Source organism: Phoenix dactylifera, chromosome 7 (genome assembly GCF_051530095.1).
Source record: "Phoenix dactylifera cultivar Ajwa chromosome 7, Ajwa_hap1_PhDact_Kaust_v1.1, whole genome shotgun sequence".
NCBI lineage: Eukaryota > Viridiplantae > Streptophyta > Magnoliopsida > Arecales > Arecaceae > Phoenix > Phoenix dactylifera.
This window is the reverse complement of record NC_143196.1, coordinates 30836914-30855747: the sequence shown is the minus strand read 5'-3', so window position 1 is coordinate 30855747 and position 18834 is coordinate 30836914. Positions and strand designations below refer to the sequence as shown.

General features: G+C 38.5%; 1 protein-coding gene across 2 annotated transcripts; it reads left to right on the top strand.

Annotated features, from left to right (window-relative positions):
- Window positions 1–5135: 5135 nt before the first annotated feature.
- Window positions 5136–17570, top strand: LOC103702672 (protein STRUBBELIG-RECEPTOR FAMILY 6). 2 transcript variants are annotated; one of them, XM_008785200.5, is made up of 16 exons: window positions 5136–5561; window positions 6346–6478; window positions 6575–6646; window positions 6736–6807; window positions 6887–6958; window positions 7045–7116; window positions 7537–7608; window positions 7703–7768; window positions 7850–7915; window positions 8008–8309; window positions 12213–12493; window positions 13366–13637; window positions 14987–15122; window positions 16545–16681; window positions 16776–16932; window positions 17172–17570. In XM_008785200.5, the coding sequence occupies exons 1-16, from the start codon at window positions 5450–5452 to the stop codon at window positions 17322–17324; spliced, it is 2175 nt and encodes a 724-aa protein (XP_008783422.3). In that variant the 5' UTR covers window positions 5136–5449; the 3' UTR covers window positions 17325–17570. The 2 variants fall into 2 exon arrangements, with proteins under 2 accessions (XP_008783422.3, XP_008783430.3); XM_008785208.5 differs by lacking the exon at window positions 7045–7116 and having other exon boundaries at window positions 5225–5561.
- The last annotated feature ends 1264 nt before the right edge of the window (window positions 17571–18834 follow it).

The window sequence follows — 18834 nt, the reverse complement described above, 5'->3', positions numbered from 1 at the left end:
ATATGTTCTCTCTCCATTGTAAGGAAAATGTAACACTAGGCTACAACGATCTTTGTTCGAGTCTTCAGTCCATGTACTTTGATTTGCTGTAACCCAAAAGTGCTTATGTGCAGATTCCAATTCAAAGGTCTTGTGTTGGAGACACAAGATTGGAAATGGCAGCTGAGAGCAAAAAAGGCAGTGCTAGCTTCGCTCAGAAATCTGACTAATATTTACTCAAACTAATAACACTTGTGTCAAGTGTCGATCTCACTGACTGATATAAAGTGGAGGAGGTCAGGTGATGGGAATAAGCCAACATTGACTCGATCGCTTCCCATCATAATTTTACGAGGCATGGTCCTTGGACTGAAGCTGCAGACCCTTCCATCTACGACGCAGTCAGCATTTCAGGTTAAGGAAAATGAGAAAGGTTTTGGGGAGTTGTAGCCCTATGGATGGGGCAGCGTATTTTGATCTTTTAAATTTTAGACTGATACTTGGTAATTCTGCTCCTCTTTAACCTCTTCATAGTACTACAGCAGGTGCATTCCCCATAGAACGTGGCAGTAGGAGACATATATGATATGTTCAATCTGTTAGGTTTCTAACATATATGAAAGCAAAAATAAGATGGAATGCTCCACCAACTCTCATTTACCTACTCTCTTTTATGTTTTAACTAATGATGCTTAATGTGTAATCAAAAGAAAAATTGAAGGTCTTTTTTGATGCCACCAGTGTTTTTCTCGTGTTTAGAGTTTAGACCCTCCCCAAGCAAAGACCCAAAAGGGGTTGGTTTGTTGGCTTGATATGACACATAAGCTGCTAATTTGTTCTCTCTGGACTGTTCAATCAACAGAACCTTCAATGGATTGGTCAAGGCTATATTTGATTCTTGCCAAACCTCCAGATCTTTGTAGTTGGTGGAACATTTTGATGTGCCTGCGTTAGTTGTCAGCTGCCTGAAGATGATGTCCCCATTTTCTCAATTAGTTTGGCCGGAATGTCCCAGGTTTTTTTATCTCAAAGTCTCCCTCATTGTGCTAAAACTTTTCTTGAAGTCACGGCTTTAGGATTTGGTGAAATGCCAGTAATTCTGATTTTGAAATTTGGATACCTGCTGCATTAATATATCTTAATATTAGAGATTTAAGCAACACTCAATAGTTTTATTGTCATTTCATTATAATGATAATTACAATGAGAAACGGCATTTATCTGAACTTTACACTGTTTATCAAATTATATACCTGCTGTCTAGGATTTAAAATCTCCATGCCAGTTAAAAGTAGGTATGCATGTTGAATAGTAATAGTTTATAAAATCCATATTTGTTGATGAATTTTCCATTAGGTGATTTGTGCCAGTAGGACTCAAAATGACAGTTTTTGGCATATGACTTAACTTCATGACTGAGGACAAGCACAGTGGGACAATGGAAGCCTTGGACTTCATGTACACTCAATTCTGTCTGAATGTTTGATTGGAGCAAAGAGTAAGGTGGGTTTCTCTTGTCTTCTTGGGTGGACTTAGATCATTCATGTTACTTTACATAATAACTATCTTCATTTCAAAATAGTGATTATATTGTCAATCTTGAGCTGCTACCTTGCTGCATGAGCTCAACTAATATGTCCCACTTGGGACCGTGTGAAACTAATGTGCGAGAAACCTCTCTATTAAGCAACTCCCCATGACTTAGAAGCTAAAAGAAAATAATATAATCTTGCACATCAACAGATAGAACTTAAAAGAAGCACGTAATGAAATCTTATCGACCCAGCTCCCTCATTCATTTAAACTTCCTTTTGATTTTGTACTATTTACATGGATTTTCAATAAAATTTTGGTGCATTGCTCTATATCAATATCAAACTATTGATATTGGCATCAGTTGGATGCAATCTATTCGGAATTCTTATAACAAGAGTCGAGACATCGTACGTTAGAATCAAACAGAGACATGCTGCTCCCAAAGGTGAACAGTTGCTGCAATTCCTTACACATGATTACAAGCTATATTCCGAATGGTGGACACGCATGCTCATCTTTTATTGTGGAATGGCAAAGGGAAAAGTTGGCTCCCAGCATTTAGACATTGCCGTCCATCTCACGTGTGAGCAGTACCCATGTCATGCATGTTGCATACAGCACAAGCATTAGACTACACTGCACCAATTGTTTGTACCTCATCCTTCACCTCATTCTTTGGGATCCATTTGTATATCAACGCATTTACATGATTTGATCATATACACGCACATGCATCTGGATGCGCGACGGATCTTTCTTGAGGGTAATTTGGCTATAGTGATCGATTGGATCCAAAGTGGACATGCCAGGACAGATTTGCACCCTCTAGTCAGTGATATTTACTATTTTCTAGAGGAGTCTGATTCCTTCAGTGTCATGTGTGTATTTTGGAAGGCGAATAGTGCGGCGAACGGGGTCGTTTCCTTCGCAGCACATCATTTTGGAGCCGTCACATGGAGGACATTGGAGCTTGTGCCATTGGCACAAGAGCATATTTTGTACGGTAACTATTCCGAGCGTACTTACGGCTGTATGTAGTGAGACACTGATACACCAAAAAAGAAAAAACCAATCTAATAATCATCCATGCGAACTTCACCTCATTCTTTGGGAACCATTTGTATATCAACACATGCATATGTTTGATCATTTACACGTACATTACGAGAGCCATGAAACCGATCTAATCATCATCCATGCAAACTGCGCCAGTGCAACTTACTCGAAATGCAATTTAGACACCATGCAAGCATCCTGATTATCAAATGTGTGTCAATTGATACATGCAAGCATCCTAAAATGTTGTGTTTCATTCCAAAAGAAAGTAACCAAATTTTTTGAGGATCATCATCTACTAAATACAATTAGATAAATTCCTAGATGACACGAGTGCACCACAGCCAACTATAGCCGCTGGTTCCTGTATTAAGTATCCAACTAATCACAGCATGAATCTTATTTATCAAATACATATAGGGCTCGTTTGGTTCGCAGGAAAAGGAGGGGGGAAAGTGTGGTCAACGGGAAAGTAATGAAATGCCTCTTGTTTGGTTGGAGTTTTCAAAGGAGAGAGATGGAAAAGTTGTATTCCCATGGGAATATGATTCCCACATTTCATGGGAAAGTCTTTCCCATGAGAAACATGGGAAAGTTACTTCCCATGAGGTGGGAATCACTTCTTTTTTATTTTTTTCCAAAAAGACCCTTCAGCATTAAAAAAAGCATTAAAGAGGCATTAAAGACCTAATTTTTATTAAGGGCATAATAGGAATTATACTTAACTTTCCTAGGAAAGTGGATGGTCAACCAAACATAAGCACTTTGGAAATTTGTCACTTTCCCATGGTTAACCAAACATGCCAAAAGTACTTTTCTAGGTATCCTCTTCCTAGGAATCTGATTCCCAAGAATCATATTTCTAGGAGGAAAAATACTTTCCGCGAACCAAACGAGCCCATATGGGTGTATCATTATATGAATCAGCGGTTATGATTGGCTGCTTACCATGTGGTGCAGGTCTAATCTAAGAAATATAATATAGCCGAGAATATCATGCACTAATGATGGGGCCCAGGATCATGATATATTGGACGACACGCATGATGCGGGTCGGTGGGGCGGTAGCCGCACCGAGCGGCGATGGGATCTTAACCTTTTTATTCTGTTGAGAGGATTCTGGGCCGTAGAAGGGAACGGCACGGGGGACAGAAGGATCGGAAAACGTCGCACGTAGCCCGTTGCTCCCCAGCTGTACGGTGACGTGGCACGCGGCAATGTGGGCCCCAGGGATGGATGACGCCCGTCACGTCGCAGTGGGTAGAGAGAAGGCGAAATTGTTGATTGAAAGAGATATAACAACTAACTCTTTTAACAAATAAATAAGACGCTCGCTATGTTCCATCATAATTGAAGATTCGATATTTATGTTTTTAGAAAACCAACGTGTCGTTATATGAGAGAGCAAGGACTTTAGACAACATGCATACTGCTATGAGTACTCAATATAGAAATAGATTAATATCCAGTAGTAACATCCAATAATTACAGTACAATTGGCATGCTGCATCTTTGATATTGGATGAAGAAAAAAAAACTCTTCAATAATATATCATTTTTTCATCTCTTAATTAGGTAGCAGGATCATTATCTTTTTCATGTACACATTTAAGTAATTATTTTTGAAGTATTAGCCTTCAAGTATCATTGAAGCAAACATCTCTTTCTATTATCATTGCGGCTTAGCAATACCAACAATGGAAAACTACCATTTTAGCTGACTTGTATCATTTGTTCTCTATGACAACAAATATAAAAAATTTAGATTTTTCATTTAAAAAGGTAACATATCAAGTATGGTGGTCTTTTGGTGTTGTTAGGAAGATATGATTGTCCAAATATATGTTAATGTAGTTATAGTGGAAATAAAGAGTCTAAACTTAGTCCCACATTGACTAGATAGTGGAGAGGTTTGATCCTTAAATGGAGGGGAGCAACCACTTTTTTTTTCAGAGGAGCCTTTTGTAGGGCAAAACCGTGCGTTGAGAAGAGACTATGAAACTTCCTTCAAAACGGACAATACCTCTGAGAAGAATCAGTCGCCTCCGCTGTCTGAGACCGATAAAAACGAGGTCGGAAGGCGGCAGATCCTTCCATAGTGCTGGATACATGGGTCGGAGCCCGACCTTCCATAAGCTCATCAGTAGTATTACTACATTTCAACAAAAAGAATAAAACAATTTCGATGCGCTGGAAGAGGTCAGCTATCAGCGGATTATACCCGCATCTCAATCACCTTCCCATTGATGTCCATGACGGGCGCAAAATTGGACCAAGCCGAACTCACACGCCACGTATAAAAAAAAATCTCAAACGGCTTCTTACGTGCCGAAAATTCTGAACCTGGCCCCGGCTCACGGTAGCCACCAGCTAATGGGTTGGCCTCCATCCGCGCAACAAATCCCTGTATCTCGATCCAACGGCCGCGACTGCCTCTACCCGCACAACGGATCTTTACACAATCCAACGGCCTTGATTCTCTCTCTTTTTTTTCCCCCCTCGACCGGTAAATCCCGTGACTCCCCGTGAGTAATTAAGTATTAACGGTGCTTGCCCTCTAATCTATCCCTTTCTCAGCTCGCTCCTCCCCTCTCCCCCCACTAAGCTCTCATTAAGACTTTTTTAAAGAAGAAAACCTCGAGATTTTTTTTTTGAAAAAATTAAAATATGACGACGATGTGAGCCTGGCTTCTGGTGGGATTCTCTCCTCTCTCTCGCCCCTTTTAATGCCAGCTAGCTTCCATACTGCCCTCGGGGAAATAATAACAGTCTAAACTCCAAAGAGAACCCTATCAGCTGAGTCTAAAAAGAAGGAAGAAGGGAAGAAAGGAAGAAAAGGGTGAGAGGTTAGATTCTGGCCCCAAGGAGGGAAGAGGGAATGTCGAAGGAGAGAGATAGAGAGAAGGGGATGGTGGGGATTTGGCTTCTTTTGGTCTGCATTTGGATCTGGAATGCGAGCTTTGTCAATGGCGATACGAAGTCAGATGATGGTGAGCTCAGCTTTGGATTCTTAGCAGCGTTTTTGCTCTCTTTTCGGTGGGTTTCTTTACTAGATCAGAGGGGAAAGGAGGGGTTCTGCAATGGGTGGGAGCACGCGGGAGGGCACCAAATTGTGCTGTTCTCGTGTCGAATCTGTTCTCTTTTTGGATGGGTGTTGTTTTTTTTTTTTCGCTTTAGAGGGTCGAAAAGGTATGTTTTTGATTCGTTTTTGTAACTCCTTTTGGGTGTCTTTTGAGCTGCGGAGTGGGCGTTTTGGTTGGATTCGGAGAACAATCTCTCTCTCTTTTTTTAAAAAAAAACTTTCGCTGGAGGTTTTGGCTTTTGAGTTTTTGTTGGATTTGAAGGAAAAATTTGTTTTACCCAAGAATGAGTTGGTTTCTTAACGAAAATAGATCTCTTTGGATCCTACTATCTGTTCGTGGCAAACAAGCCAGTGACTTCCGTGTCATTATACTTCAGCTTTTTTACTGACCTGTCCTGCTTTTGGGTCTGGGAGGAGTCGGTTGGATGATTTGATGATTTATTTTTCCAATCTAAAAAGCAAAGAGAAAAAAGAGATTTAGTTGCTTGTTTCTTACATTCTAGTACTTTTTCCGGTTTGATTATAATTATTTGATAAATTTATATTCTGATCTGATCTCTTACCAGAACAAAGTATAGGTTCATGAATCTGACAGACTTATGCTTGAACTGACTTCATCCATGGGGCGTTGGTATGATATTTAAGCCTTGACTATATTGATACGTTTCTCTAATCTCATGTTTTCTTTGCAGTTTCTGCTCTCAATGTCCTGTATAGCAGCCTAAATTCGCCAAGCCAGCTGACAGGTTGGACCTCAAATGCTGGTGATCCCTGTGGACAGTCATGGTTGGGTGTTACATGCTCTGGTCAAGCGGTTACAACAATGTGAGGTTACATTATTATGAGTTGTCTGAACCTTAAGCGCTGTGCATTGCTTTGATGCTTTATCTGATATGTTTTTTATATTATGAGCTCCACCAGCAAACTGTCTGGCTTGGGACTTTCTGGTTCTTTGGGGTACCAGATGTCAGGCATGACTTCGCTAACAGAGCTGTGAGTCCTGTAGTTCTTTCAGTGATGCATATACTCCAGGATATGCATGGAAACTGATGTTGGAATTTGATGTCCTGAGATTGATGCAGTGACATGAGCAATAATAATCTTGGAGGTGGACAACAGATACCTTATAATCTTCCTCCAAACCTCGAGAAACTGTAAGTTGTACTAATTTGGTTGGTCTCAGCTATTTGCTTGATTTCATAGCCACTGTCTCATGAGAAATTTGATCTGCAGAAATCTTGCTGGAAATCAGTTCACTGGAAATGTACCTTATTCTATTTCTCAAATGATTCCACTAAAATATCTGTAAGTGGGCTTGCAAATATAATTATTTCATTTTCTCTTGCAAATTATATGGTGCGTTTGCCTAAACGAAGCGTTAATATCTGTAGAAATCTTAGCCATAATCAACTCCAGGGCAATCTGAGTGACATGTTTGGACAGCTTACAAATCTCACCACAATGTGAGTGTGAATTGAGCACTCTCTATTTTAATGGAACTCATAACTCTTTTTGAATTTCAGTGTACTTGCTGTAGTACAAAAGGTGCTATCATAATTTGTGGTTGAGGGAAGGCCAATTTTCTTGGACAATCATCTTTGACACAATTGAGGATACACGCACCAAATTTTGCCACCCATTTCCACATTCTTAACTGGATTATGAATCATGAAAGTTTGTTCTGAATATATTTACTAGGAGGCATGCTATCCTATATAATGCTAGCTTTTTGTAACTTACTAGGAGGCATGCTATCCTACATACTGATAATTGAATATCTTTACTTTTGAATATGCAAATGCTAGTTTCGCCCCTCATCTACTTATCCTTTTTCTCCTTGTTTTTCCTTCCTTGATTAATAAGTTAATGACTTTATGGTGCAGGGACCTCTCCTCCAATGCTCTTACAGGTGACCTGCCACAGAGTTTTAGCTCCCTATCAAGTTTGACTACCTTGTAAGGAGAATAGCACAAAGTTCGCGGGTTATTTTGATATTTAGCACCACATTTCACAAAAACTTACTTCCACCATTTATTTCCCATCCTGCAGACACTTGCAAAACAACCAGTTTACAGGTTCCATAGATGTCCTTGCCAGTCTCCCTCTTAATGATTTGTAAGTAAATAATGTTGTGCACAGTAAAAGAAAAAAGTTTGTGTATTATAAAGAACAGAACTTATGTGCCCATGCTTCCAGGAATGTTGCAAATAATCGCTTCACTGGATGGATTCCTGACAAGCTAAGGGGGATAAACAATCTTCAGTGAGTACTTGGTGGACCCTGATGACATCAATAATCTGATAGTGATAATAATTGTTATGTTTGGAACTCACCCGCTAATCATTTTTTCACAGGACTGGTGGTAACTCATGGAGCTCAGGGCCTGCACCTCCACCCCCACCATATACACCTCCTCCTCCAAGTCGACGAAGCAACCCTGGTCAGCGATCTGGTGACAGTAGCAGCCCATCAGGTGGCGGTGGAAAAAGTTCTGGTATAGGTGCTGGGGGCATAGCTGGAATCATTATATCTATTTTTGTCATAGGTGGAATTATTGCATTTTTCTTGATAAGAAAAAGAACACAAAGGTCTTCAAGGAAAGAAATCCTCGAACAAGATCAGCCTTTCACACCTCTTGCTCCAAAAGAGGTTAGAGGTAATTTTTGTTTTTCTTGCCCTCCTCAAAGTTCAGATATGCTAGGCTAAGCCATCTATTAGTATGCATATGTGTATTTTCTTGACTATTGAATTTAGACCAACATATAATGAGTCTCTTAGTCACCATATCTTGACTCATTCTCCTCATTATGCATATGGGTCTGATACAATACTATGTAATCAATATTTTAATTAGGTAACCACTCAAATGAGTCTTGAAATAGCTGTAGGGCAGAATTACAAACAAAAAAATCTTTTTAAATTGCAAATTTCGCAATGAGATATTTTATGTGACCCGGTTCATCGTATATTAAATTAGACTTCTTACCCATATTCAATGGGATTTTTCGTTCTAAAATAAAAAAAAGTGCAATAATTAATGTTGTTACCAAAGCAATGCGGCGTAGGATTTGGCAAGGTTGTAATGGTTTTATGACCATTTTTTAGTTTTCTCGAGGAATCGTGACTGTTGACTTTTTGATGCTTCATTTTGTTTTCTAAGCTCACAGCTTCAATATCTGTCCGAGACCTTTGTTATGTTAGTGGTTCTGTTGTCAGGTCATTCGTCTTATGCATATCTTCTAGATGCAGCTAGGCTTGCAATTGCATACCTCAAGATTTCCTATTGTGTATGTCACAAATTGTTGATTCTGTTATCAGTTTAATACAAACGAGTATCCTTTTGGATTTATCCTATGAGTGTACTGATTTGAAGGGATCAAACTTATTGACCACTATTTCTGTGTATTCCTTTTCTTAAAACTTTTGTGGATGTCAAGGTGGAATTTTGTATCTTGGCCTATGGAAAAATATTGGTTGTAGGTTACCAGGTATCATCCTTGGATTATAATGTGGTTGTTTAATTTTCATCCACACCTTAAAACTCTGATACATCTTTTATGCATGTTCACCTTCTTGTAGGTTATTGCATGTATTTGGTGTTATTTGTGGGATTCCTTTTTTAAATCCATCAAATTTAGATGCTAGGATATAACACAAGATGGCATGACACTCTTTTGCACTCCAATAGTATCTTGACTAGCTTGAACTCTTGAAATTTTGATAGTTGGCATAAACTTTTTATCTGTAAATAAGCCTCAAGCCTTAACATCACATAATATCTTATGAAGAAAATTTTTAGGTTTTCATGTCTCCATAAACACAAAAAGATTCATCAGTCACTTAAAAAGTCTATACCTATTTTTTTCTCCGAACCTAGACAATTAAAATGTTACAACCAGTCACTTTATTATTTGCCACTTTATTATTTTCCTATGTACATTTTGCACAAGCCCATCATTGAATTGCAGTAGAAGCCAACGTATTTGGAGCATGGTATGTTGTACCATACTGAATTAGTACGGTACGGTATCTGAAGCATGGTACGCCGTACCGGCCCAAATTGGACGGTACAGGGCATACCGTACCGTACTAGTTCGGTACTGATATCCGCTATGGGTGGCGTACCGACGCTTGGTACTCCAAAAAAAATTTGTATTGTATCATACCATATCGACATTGTGCTAGTGTGGCACCGGTACGGAGTCCTATACCGAGATGGCGAATCTTGATCTGAAGTATTGCTAATGAGAGTTATTGCCTTGATTTTGCTCTGTATCATATGAGCAGTGCCCACAGTTTAACTCTATCATGGTTCTGGTTCTGCTTACCTATAATAGGTCTTCTTTTATTCCTCCATGTATTGTTTATAATTCTGCTTCTAGCTGATCTGCTGTCCTTCTGCTATTGCAAATGTTGATAGTTCTTCCTTATTTTTTGCTATTCCCTTATAGCTTGAAGGTCATTGTGGTTCCATGGTCTGTCTGTAATTTAGCCTAGACCATCCTTGACCTGGGGGTGTTTTTGTCCTTTCATTTTGCCTTATCAATCATTTAGTGTCTATCCTTCATTTGTCAAGCTCCAAAAAGTCTGCCTATTTCCAGTAAATTCTTCTGAAAAATCTTCTGAGCCTTGCCCATTCTTCCTGGAACTTTTCGTTCCTCCCCCTTCATATAGATTACACGGTAAATCTTATTATCACTATTTAATCTCCTGATTTTTCCCCTCATAACTGATCTGCTTGATCAGTCCAAAGTCCAAACTTAAGTTATTTTGAATCTGCCTCTGTACTTGAGTGGATACAAAGGGGAAATATTTGATGTCTTTTGGTATATACTTCTGTCACAAAGCCCAAGAGATATTCTTTGTCAGCAGTTGATTAGCTGTTGTGTGCCTACCTCCAGAGGAAATGTCCAACCTAGGACCATGCTGTGTTGTTCAAGTTTATTGGTTTTACCCATGTTTAATTCAAACCCAACAAGACAACAATACTCATTTCTTCTTTACTAATGCCTCTGGTGAGCATGATCATCCTCTTTATGGCACAATCTCTTATAACACCATTTCCTTGTAAACTGTCTTATCCAAATACTCTTTTTTTTTTTTCAATTAGTGGTCACACCATTCTGCTTAGCAACCAGAGGTTCTGGGCTTGAGTCTTGGTTGGTGCACCCTACATATTTGGACTTGGGTGATTATGATGTGGATTGGACTTCCTCTCTCTCTCTCTCTCTTGCTCTCGCTCAAAAAAAAAAGAGCAAAATTTCCTTCTCATTGCTCCATTCTGTTTATCAAATTATTCATGTATTGTACTCCCTCACTCTTAAGTTATTAAGGCATGTCAATGACTATCAACCTTGGCATTTGTGTTAAGTTTAATTTGTATAACTTCTCCAGCAGTCCATTGGATTCACTTACACCACTTAGGAGTTGTCAGGTAAGAATATAATCTTGCTGCTTTTGGAGGTGATAATGTTCCAACATGTCCATACTTGTTGTAAAATGCCCTGCTTCCATGACTATTCCTCTTGATGTGTATGCCCTGTCGCATGGTCTGAATTTTTATAAAGTAGCTCCAAAATTCTTAGGACCTGCTACCTACTCTTAGTGGATATGATGTATTTGTTGATCTCTTTGAGTTTTCAAGTAAAAAATAAACTCTCTTTCATCAGAAATTTATCTTCTTTTGGGACTGTGGGTGGTCAGAGCATCAAGAGGCTAAACCTACAGGACATATCAAATGAGGGTTTTCTTCCTACCTCTGCAGGCTATCCTGGTTCTCCTTCACATTTAATTTTTTCGAATTATAAAGTTGCAAGCCCTGCATCTTATTCTCCTTGCAATAACTGGTTTGCCGAATATCTTCATATCTTGCAGGTTTATACAAGCCCCTTTGTCGCTGAAACTGATGCAAATCTGATGAAATCCTATTGCTAGACTTATGTAAATTACCTTCTTGAGCTATTTAGACCTTTCAGCTGTCCTTATTTTCAAACATTGCACCATGCAAGCTTGGTATTTGTCAGGCAATAGTTGGTAACATTTTGTTGTTGGTGCAAGTGATGATACCTGAATTATCTGCCTTGGGTGGTCGTTGATTTTCTTTCATAGTTTTTTCCAGTTTTAAATTCAAGAATGAAGTTTCATTGAGTAATCACATTGTCAAGTACTCAAGATGTTCATATTCACTTGTATACTTGAGGATTATTTATTTTGTTGGTCGATATATTACTTTTTTCCCCTTAAATGTTAGCTTTGTCATTGGAAAATTGCTACTTTCGCCAAACGCCTGGGCGACACTAAATGCATTTGAACAATGCAAGCTAAGCTGTGAGCCACCAAAGTCTCTGAACTATTTAGAAATTATGTTGTTCCATAGCATGTTGTCATATTTGAAACATTCACAAACATGCAAAATCATGATAGGATAGCTATTAAATTGTCTTGCTTGGAATAAGATGCTAATTAATTTGCTTAATAATTTCTTCAAATTGCACCATTAATTGTGTCATTCCTGACATTCTATATGTTTTATTTTATATGATTGATTGTTTATCTGCAGAGATGAAATCTATCCAAACATCCTCTGCAATTGATGCAGCAACATTTCCATCATCTGCTCCAATTAGCCTTAAACCTCCTCCTATTGATCGACACAAATCATTTGATGAAGATGATTTCTCGAACAAGCCTGTTGTGAAGAAAGCAAATACAGCACCCATAAAAGCAACTGTGTATTCAGTGGCTGATCTGCAGATGGCTACTGATAGTTTTAGCATAGAAAATCTTATTGGTGAGGGGTCTTTTGGACGTGTTTATAGGGCACAATTCAGCGATGGAAAGGTATGTTTTTCACTTGAATTTTATGCTTCCTTCTGTGCCCCATTTGTGAGAAGATCTTTTCTTTAGTTTGTCCTCGTGAATTTTAAGTTTTTTATCTTGAAAAATAAGTTGTGCACATGTTTAATATGAAGCCTGTGTTTCCATGATCATGAAACGCACATTTTATTGAAAGTCAAAAGAAATAATGTTCTTTTAGGATTTTTTTCATTTAAATTAAATCATACTAACATGAAATGTAGCTTGTAGCTGGAAGCATGAAATTCTATTGTATGGCTGCAAATGGGGCAGAATGTGATTGAAGCAATGCCCCAAAGCAGTGTAAACTAGAACTCACTCCCCAAAGAGTATAATGGAGATAAAAGAAATAGAAAAGGCTTACACTGGTAATGAAGGGCTAGGATGTGTTCTTACTAGGGTCTATGATGTTTTATAATGAAAATGGAGTGGAAACATCATGATGAGTTGGCTTTTCTGGTTTTTTGAGAATGAGCACTGTGAACTATCCGGTTCAAAAAGGATAGTGGATTGAACCGAAACAAACGTTAAGTAAAGTTAGCTGTTCAACTTTTTTTTGTACCAAAAAACTGTTCAACTTTCTTGATAGGTAAAATTTCTAATTTAAAACTTCAATAACTGGTGGAAAAAGCATCATGGCTTACACGAGAGAAGAGATGTATAGGTAAAAAAATTTCTGGTTATATACAAGAAATCACTTCTTCAAAATTCTCTTTAGCAAGCTGCCATTGTCTTGCTAGCGCGATGAACCATGTGGTTCGCAATTTCATATTAAGTGCCTAGATGCATCGTATTTGTTCTCATTGAGGATAAATAATAATTTCTGTTGTCATTTACATAATGATTTTTCTTTATAGGTTTTGGCTGTGAAAAAAATAAATTCTTCAGCCTTGCCAAACCAATCAGCTGGAGACTTCATTGAGCTGGTCTCCAATATCTCACGGTTACATCATCCAAATTTGACTGAGCTGGTGGGATACTGTTCTGAACATGGACAGTACTTGCTGGTTTATGAGTTTCACAAGAATGGATCGCTGCATGATCTCCTTCACCTCTCGGATGAATACAGCAAACCATTGTCTTGGAGTACCAGGGTCAAGATTGCACTCGGTGCCGCACGGGCATTAGAGTAAGTGAGATATTATTCTAGAAATTGTCTTTGATTTTCTTTTGCCAGAACCTGAAAAATTGTCAGCAGTAAATTATGATATAATCCTGCAACATATCAGCTATTTCATCGTGCAGTTAAAAGAGGTTTGCTTCCAAATGTTAAAGAAAAAGTATTTTCTAGGTTTTCATTTACATTTATATAGTAGCATGGCAACACTTTCGTATGATCAGTAAATATGACAGTGTTTCTTCTCTTCGTTAAATCATTTATAGCCTATGACTTCATCATCTCACAATTTTGAAATCGAACACCCATTTTAAGGGTTCACAAATGTTTAGCCTTTCTGGAAGATTGTACATTTTCTGGATGCTTATAGTCCCTAGTAAGTTATTTACCTTCTATCTTGGACTATTTGCCTAGCGTAGTTTCTTTAGGATTTATTAAACCTTTGATATGATTAACACCTAAACCTTTGTTCTGGAGTGCTGCTTCGCTGCACCACTTATTTCCCCGCTCTGTGCACCAGTCCCTGGTGAGAGTCAGGGATTGATGTGGAGCATGGTATCACGTGAGTGATAGGCGGGCCCCGTATACCTGCCCACCAATCACCACTTGCAGGGACTGGAGCAGGGAAATTTGTGGTGCAGTGAAGCTTTTTCCTTTGTTCTGATGGCAATATGTTGTAAGCACACCCACCAATCCATTTGATATCCATTTCAGTTTTCAAGCAAGCATGGCTTGTCATAAAATAGAGTTGATAGATAACAAGTTTTATAAGCTTTAGCATATTGTTGTAACTTGTAAGTATATTATTTGGATTTTGGGGAAAAATGCAATATTTCTTTAATGGGATTCTGATTGATACTGCATGTATCTGAATTGATGCAATGATGTTTCTTGTAGAATTTGACTCTGGAGCGTCAATCATGTTTTGATGGTTCCACATGATGTTTGCAAGAAATGTTTTCTAGCAGTAATGATACTTTCAAAAACTCTATAGTTCATATATTTTGCACTAGCTTTATTGATTTGAGGATTATTTGTGAAAAATCATGAAATTTCTAAAATATGCCAAAATTCACGGCAGATCAGTCACAACATGAAGTATCTACAAATTGTTGATGGATCGATATTATTATAGTTGATTTGGCTAATGTTCCTTGTTGTTGCCCTTTCTTAGCTCTTTTTTCCTGCATGAATTGTAGCATTTAGAAATATCTACCTCTTTCCTCTTTTTTGTTTTTGATTTATCGGCAACTTCTGAAGCTTGGTGAATATTCTTCCTTCTATTCAAAGTTCTAATTTCCCTCAATACCAAACTTATGGTGTTCTATATTCATTTTACTACCTGCAAATATTACTATCAGGTATCTGCATGAGGTTTGTTCTCCATCTGTTGTCCATAAAAATTTCAAGTCATCAAATATTTTGTTGGACACGGAGCTCAATCCTCACCTTTCAGATTGTGGGCTCGCAAACCTCATCCCTGATGCGGAATTTCAGGTAAAGATCAGATTCACAACACATCCACAAGTGGAACATAGAACCTTTTACTCTGCACTTATTTTTGTTAGTTTCAGTATAATTAGAGTGCTGATGTTCCTTCAATCTTTTATCCTTTCGATGGGTAAAGTATTTAGAAGGGAATAGAAATGGATGTTGAGTACTAAAACATTATTCTGTCTAATAGCATTTTGCCAGTTGTATATATATGAGAGAGAGAGAGAGAGAACAATTTAACAGGTATATTTCTGATCAGAAGGAAATAGGGAAGATTCATGGTGGCTAAAACTATTTGATTTATAATGAGGTCAGGATCATAAGGATTGCCATAGGAGGGCTTAAAATTGGATGTTAGAAACACTTTGTTTTGGAAGAGAAGATGCCAAGTTTTGAATATTAAGAGGGGAAGGGAGGGGAAGAAGGGTGGAAATGGATATTCTTTGTTCATTTTCTTTCTTTTATCAACCTACACCCTGAAAGGGCATGGTAGATGAAAGTAAAAGTTTAAGCTACAGAGATAATCTGTCTGGTATTTATTATTTTCTTTTTCTTTTTTTGCCTGCATCAGCATTTTTATTGAAGGACATGGTTCAGCCAAGCCTGGGTGAGCGAGGCCCTACTTGAGATCTGCTTGAAATTTGAAATTTCACAGTGCTAACTAACTGGTACTTGATTAGAGTTATGAACCCAAAGACTAACTTCCAACTTGACTCTATTAATTTTGGGTAGAACCTGAGCTGTACATGAATGGTTCATTCGAGGAATCTAGGAGAGCCTAAGCCAACAGTTAGAGAGAAGAATGAGAGAAGTTGGGATTGGTAGGAGAAGACGAGTTCCGGTTGATGCCAATGGAGTCAGGTGGTGATCTGTTGTTAATTAGTATGGCTTAAGTTTGGGAAGAGGAGACATGCCAGGGAGCTGTTGGGTTAGGATTTGAAGGACTGACGAGAGAAGGACAGGATCAGGATTCTTGATGACTCTGAAGTCTGAAGGTTTGCCACCCGGGGGGTAGGAGATGAGTTGGGTAGTGCGGGAAGCCGGAGAAAGCCTACTAAGGTCTAAGCTGGAACACATTGTTAGCTCGGTTAAGGTAGAGAGTAAAGTGGGGATAGAGATGCTAACATTCATTTGTATTTATAGATTGTTTGTCCAAGTGATTAATCATTGGATGCTAACATTCATATGTATTTATAGTTTTATAGTTACAATACCGATGTATCCCTGGGTTCAAATTTTTGAAGGTTACCATATTGGGTTATTCAGACACCAGGATTTTGCATGTTTAAGCTGCTTTTTGAGATAATTATGATTTTGCTTGCAATGAGCAGCATCATTTGCCCGACTTACCATCGCCTAATTTTGGTCAATATTGCATTGATCTTTTATGAAGTTTTTCCTATATTTTTTATTTAAATTTTGCAGGCATCAGATCAGAACATGAGTTCTGGATACGGTGCCCCTGAGGTTGCCATGTCTGGCCAGTATACTCTGAAGAGTGATGTTTACAGTTTTGGAGTGGTCATGCTGGAGCTTTTGACCGGACGGATGCCTTTTGACAGGTAAATCTTAATCTGCTACTAGTCATGATCCAAGTACAACTGGAATTGGGGGATTTTGTCGTATTATGTCTTGATTGCTGAAACATTTCTACAGCTCTAGATCGCGAACTGAGCAGTCATTGGTTCGATGGGCAACCCCTCAGCTCCATGACATTGATGCATTGGACAGGATGGTTGATCCGGCCCTCAAGGGGCTATACCCTGCAAAATCACTCTCTCGATTTGCTGATGTGATTGCGCTCTGTGTTCAGGTAAATGGAGTTGATAGAATCAAAAAAAAAATCCATCTAGTTTGTTATGGCTGAAAAATTCACTAGATTTACTAGGGTGATCATAAGGCATGCAACTAAGCACCAATTCCACACCATTTCAAAACATTTCTCCATGTGGTGAATTTTAAAGGAAACCAGCGTATCTGTAGATGATATTCTCATACTTTACCCCAATGAAGTTTATTAATTTCTTACATTTCGAAATTGGATTTTGACAGCCTGAGCCGGAGTTCAGACCACCGATGTCAGAAGTTGTGCAGGCTTTAGTTCGTTTGGTGCAGAGAGCCAACATGAGCAAGAGAATGCTCGGTGGGGACATGCAGGAGACTGCTCGACGATCTGATGATCCAGACACGCAGGACTATTTATGAGGTGGGAGTTAGCTAGTAAGGTTGTGTCGAATCTCCCAGATGGTGTGGCATAATTGTATTTCCATGTATCGATACGCATTTTTTTTCTTTCGCTGTGTTATGGAATATTATGGCTAAGAAACCCCACGTTTTAGATGTCACATGCTTTTCTTTTATATGGGGGAGTGGCCTAATACATATCAACTTTTTGTTCCAAGCAGAATTCTTCAGGTGGTACTGTGAATAAGCAAATGGTGTTTCTTATCAGAGTTCTATTCAAGTCCGTTTTTATTTTTTAGTAAAAAGAAACTTAAACTAATGTTCAGAAGAAAAGATTTCATTGATAGATGGTAGACAAATGAAACGGCAGCAGAAACCATTGAATCCAATGCTTTCTTTTTTTCTTTATTTTCATCCCATTTCTACACCATACTCATGGAACTGAATTAAAATATACGGGGAGCAAAGGCTGTATCATTTGAACTAATGATTAGTTGTTTTGATTCACTGTCAATTCAGTGTGAATGGCATGGAACCGCATCATTCAGTCTGATGAATTACCTGGTATTAGTTCCCCTATCATTGTTCAGCTGATCACTTGCTTCCCCAAGTGCAGAATTAGTTGGTTCAAACCGGGAAAGATTTCTCAAAAATTCGTCATGAGTTTATTGAATTTGCCCAAAAAAAATAACAAAATAAAAGAAATCATGACTTTGTCGAAGACTTTAAATACCTCTCAGAGCAAAAAATATATGGAGAAATTAATTGCTCGGGAACACAATCCACCAGCCAATGGACTGGCCAAGAAGGAACTTTCACTGCCACAGTGGAACCAGGCAAGGAGAGGTGTTAAAACCTGATCCAACCTAAGCTTGCTTTCTAATCTCTACTGGCATAATATAAACTCGAACTTCCATCATAATGCGAATGGAAGTAAGATTGGACTGCCAAGTGACTCCACTTTTTGAATATTTCATAACCATGCAATGATGCAAAGTCATGCTTCTTCAGAGTGAGTTCTCATTGTTGCAAGGCTCCTGTCAATGTCCCAGCGCTATCCAGCTTTCCTGCGAAAGCAGGTACCAGCGACCCAAACATAGTCCTTTAACCATCATATTTTGGAAATCTTTCCCATTTGCTGCCGCATGCACGTCTAAATAATACTTGTTTAATTGAACTCCATCTGTTTCAAACTTGTAATTGATGATTGCAGATGCAGGCACATATCAAAGACCAATGTCTTCAATAAAATAGATGGCATGTTCAAAGTACATTATTTCAGGATTCTACTGCCACAACTCAAATATCTAAATATCTCCTTCATCTACTGTGAAGGGCCATAATTCATTCAGTACAGATTACAGGGCATGCATGCTGCAGCAAGGATCAGCTAGTTGTGGACCACATACATTGGAGTAGCACTAGAATTTCTCGTAGCCTTTGATGACCTAATTCACCGCATCAAGAAAGTCTTTTTCTGTAACAGAATAACGGTTCTCTTTTTATGTATGCACTAAAAGAGAGCTGGATT

Bases quoted from the DNA above. Each gene is read 5' to 3' on its own strand.
- LOC103702672 (XM_008785200.5), top strand. From the start codon at position 5,450: ATGTCGAAGGAGAGAGATAGAGAGAAGGGGATGGTGGGGATTTGGCTT. The intron at 6,808-6,886 runs GTAAGTTGTACT...TTTGATCTGCAG, and splicing joins CCTCCAAACCTCGAGAAACT to AAATCTTGCTGGAAATCAGT. The intron at 7,609-7,702 runs GTAAGGAGAATA...CCCATCCTGCAG, and splicing joins CTATCAAGTTTGACTACCTT to ACACTTGCAAAACAACCAGT.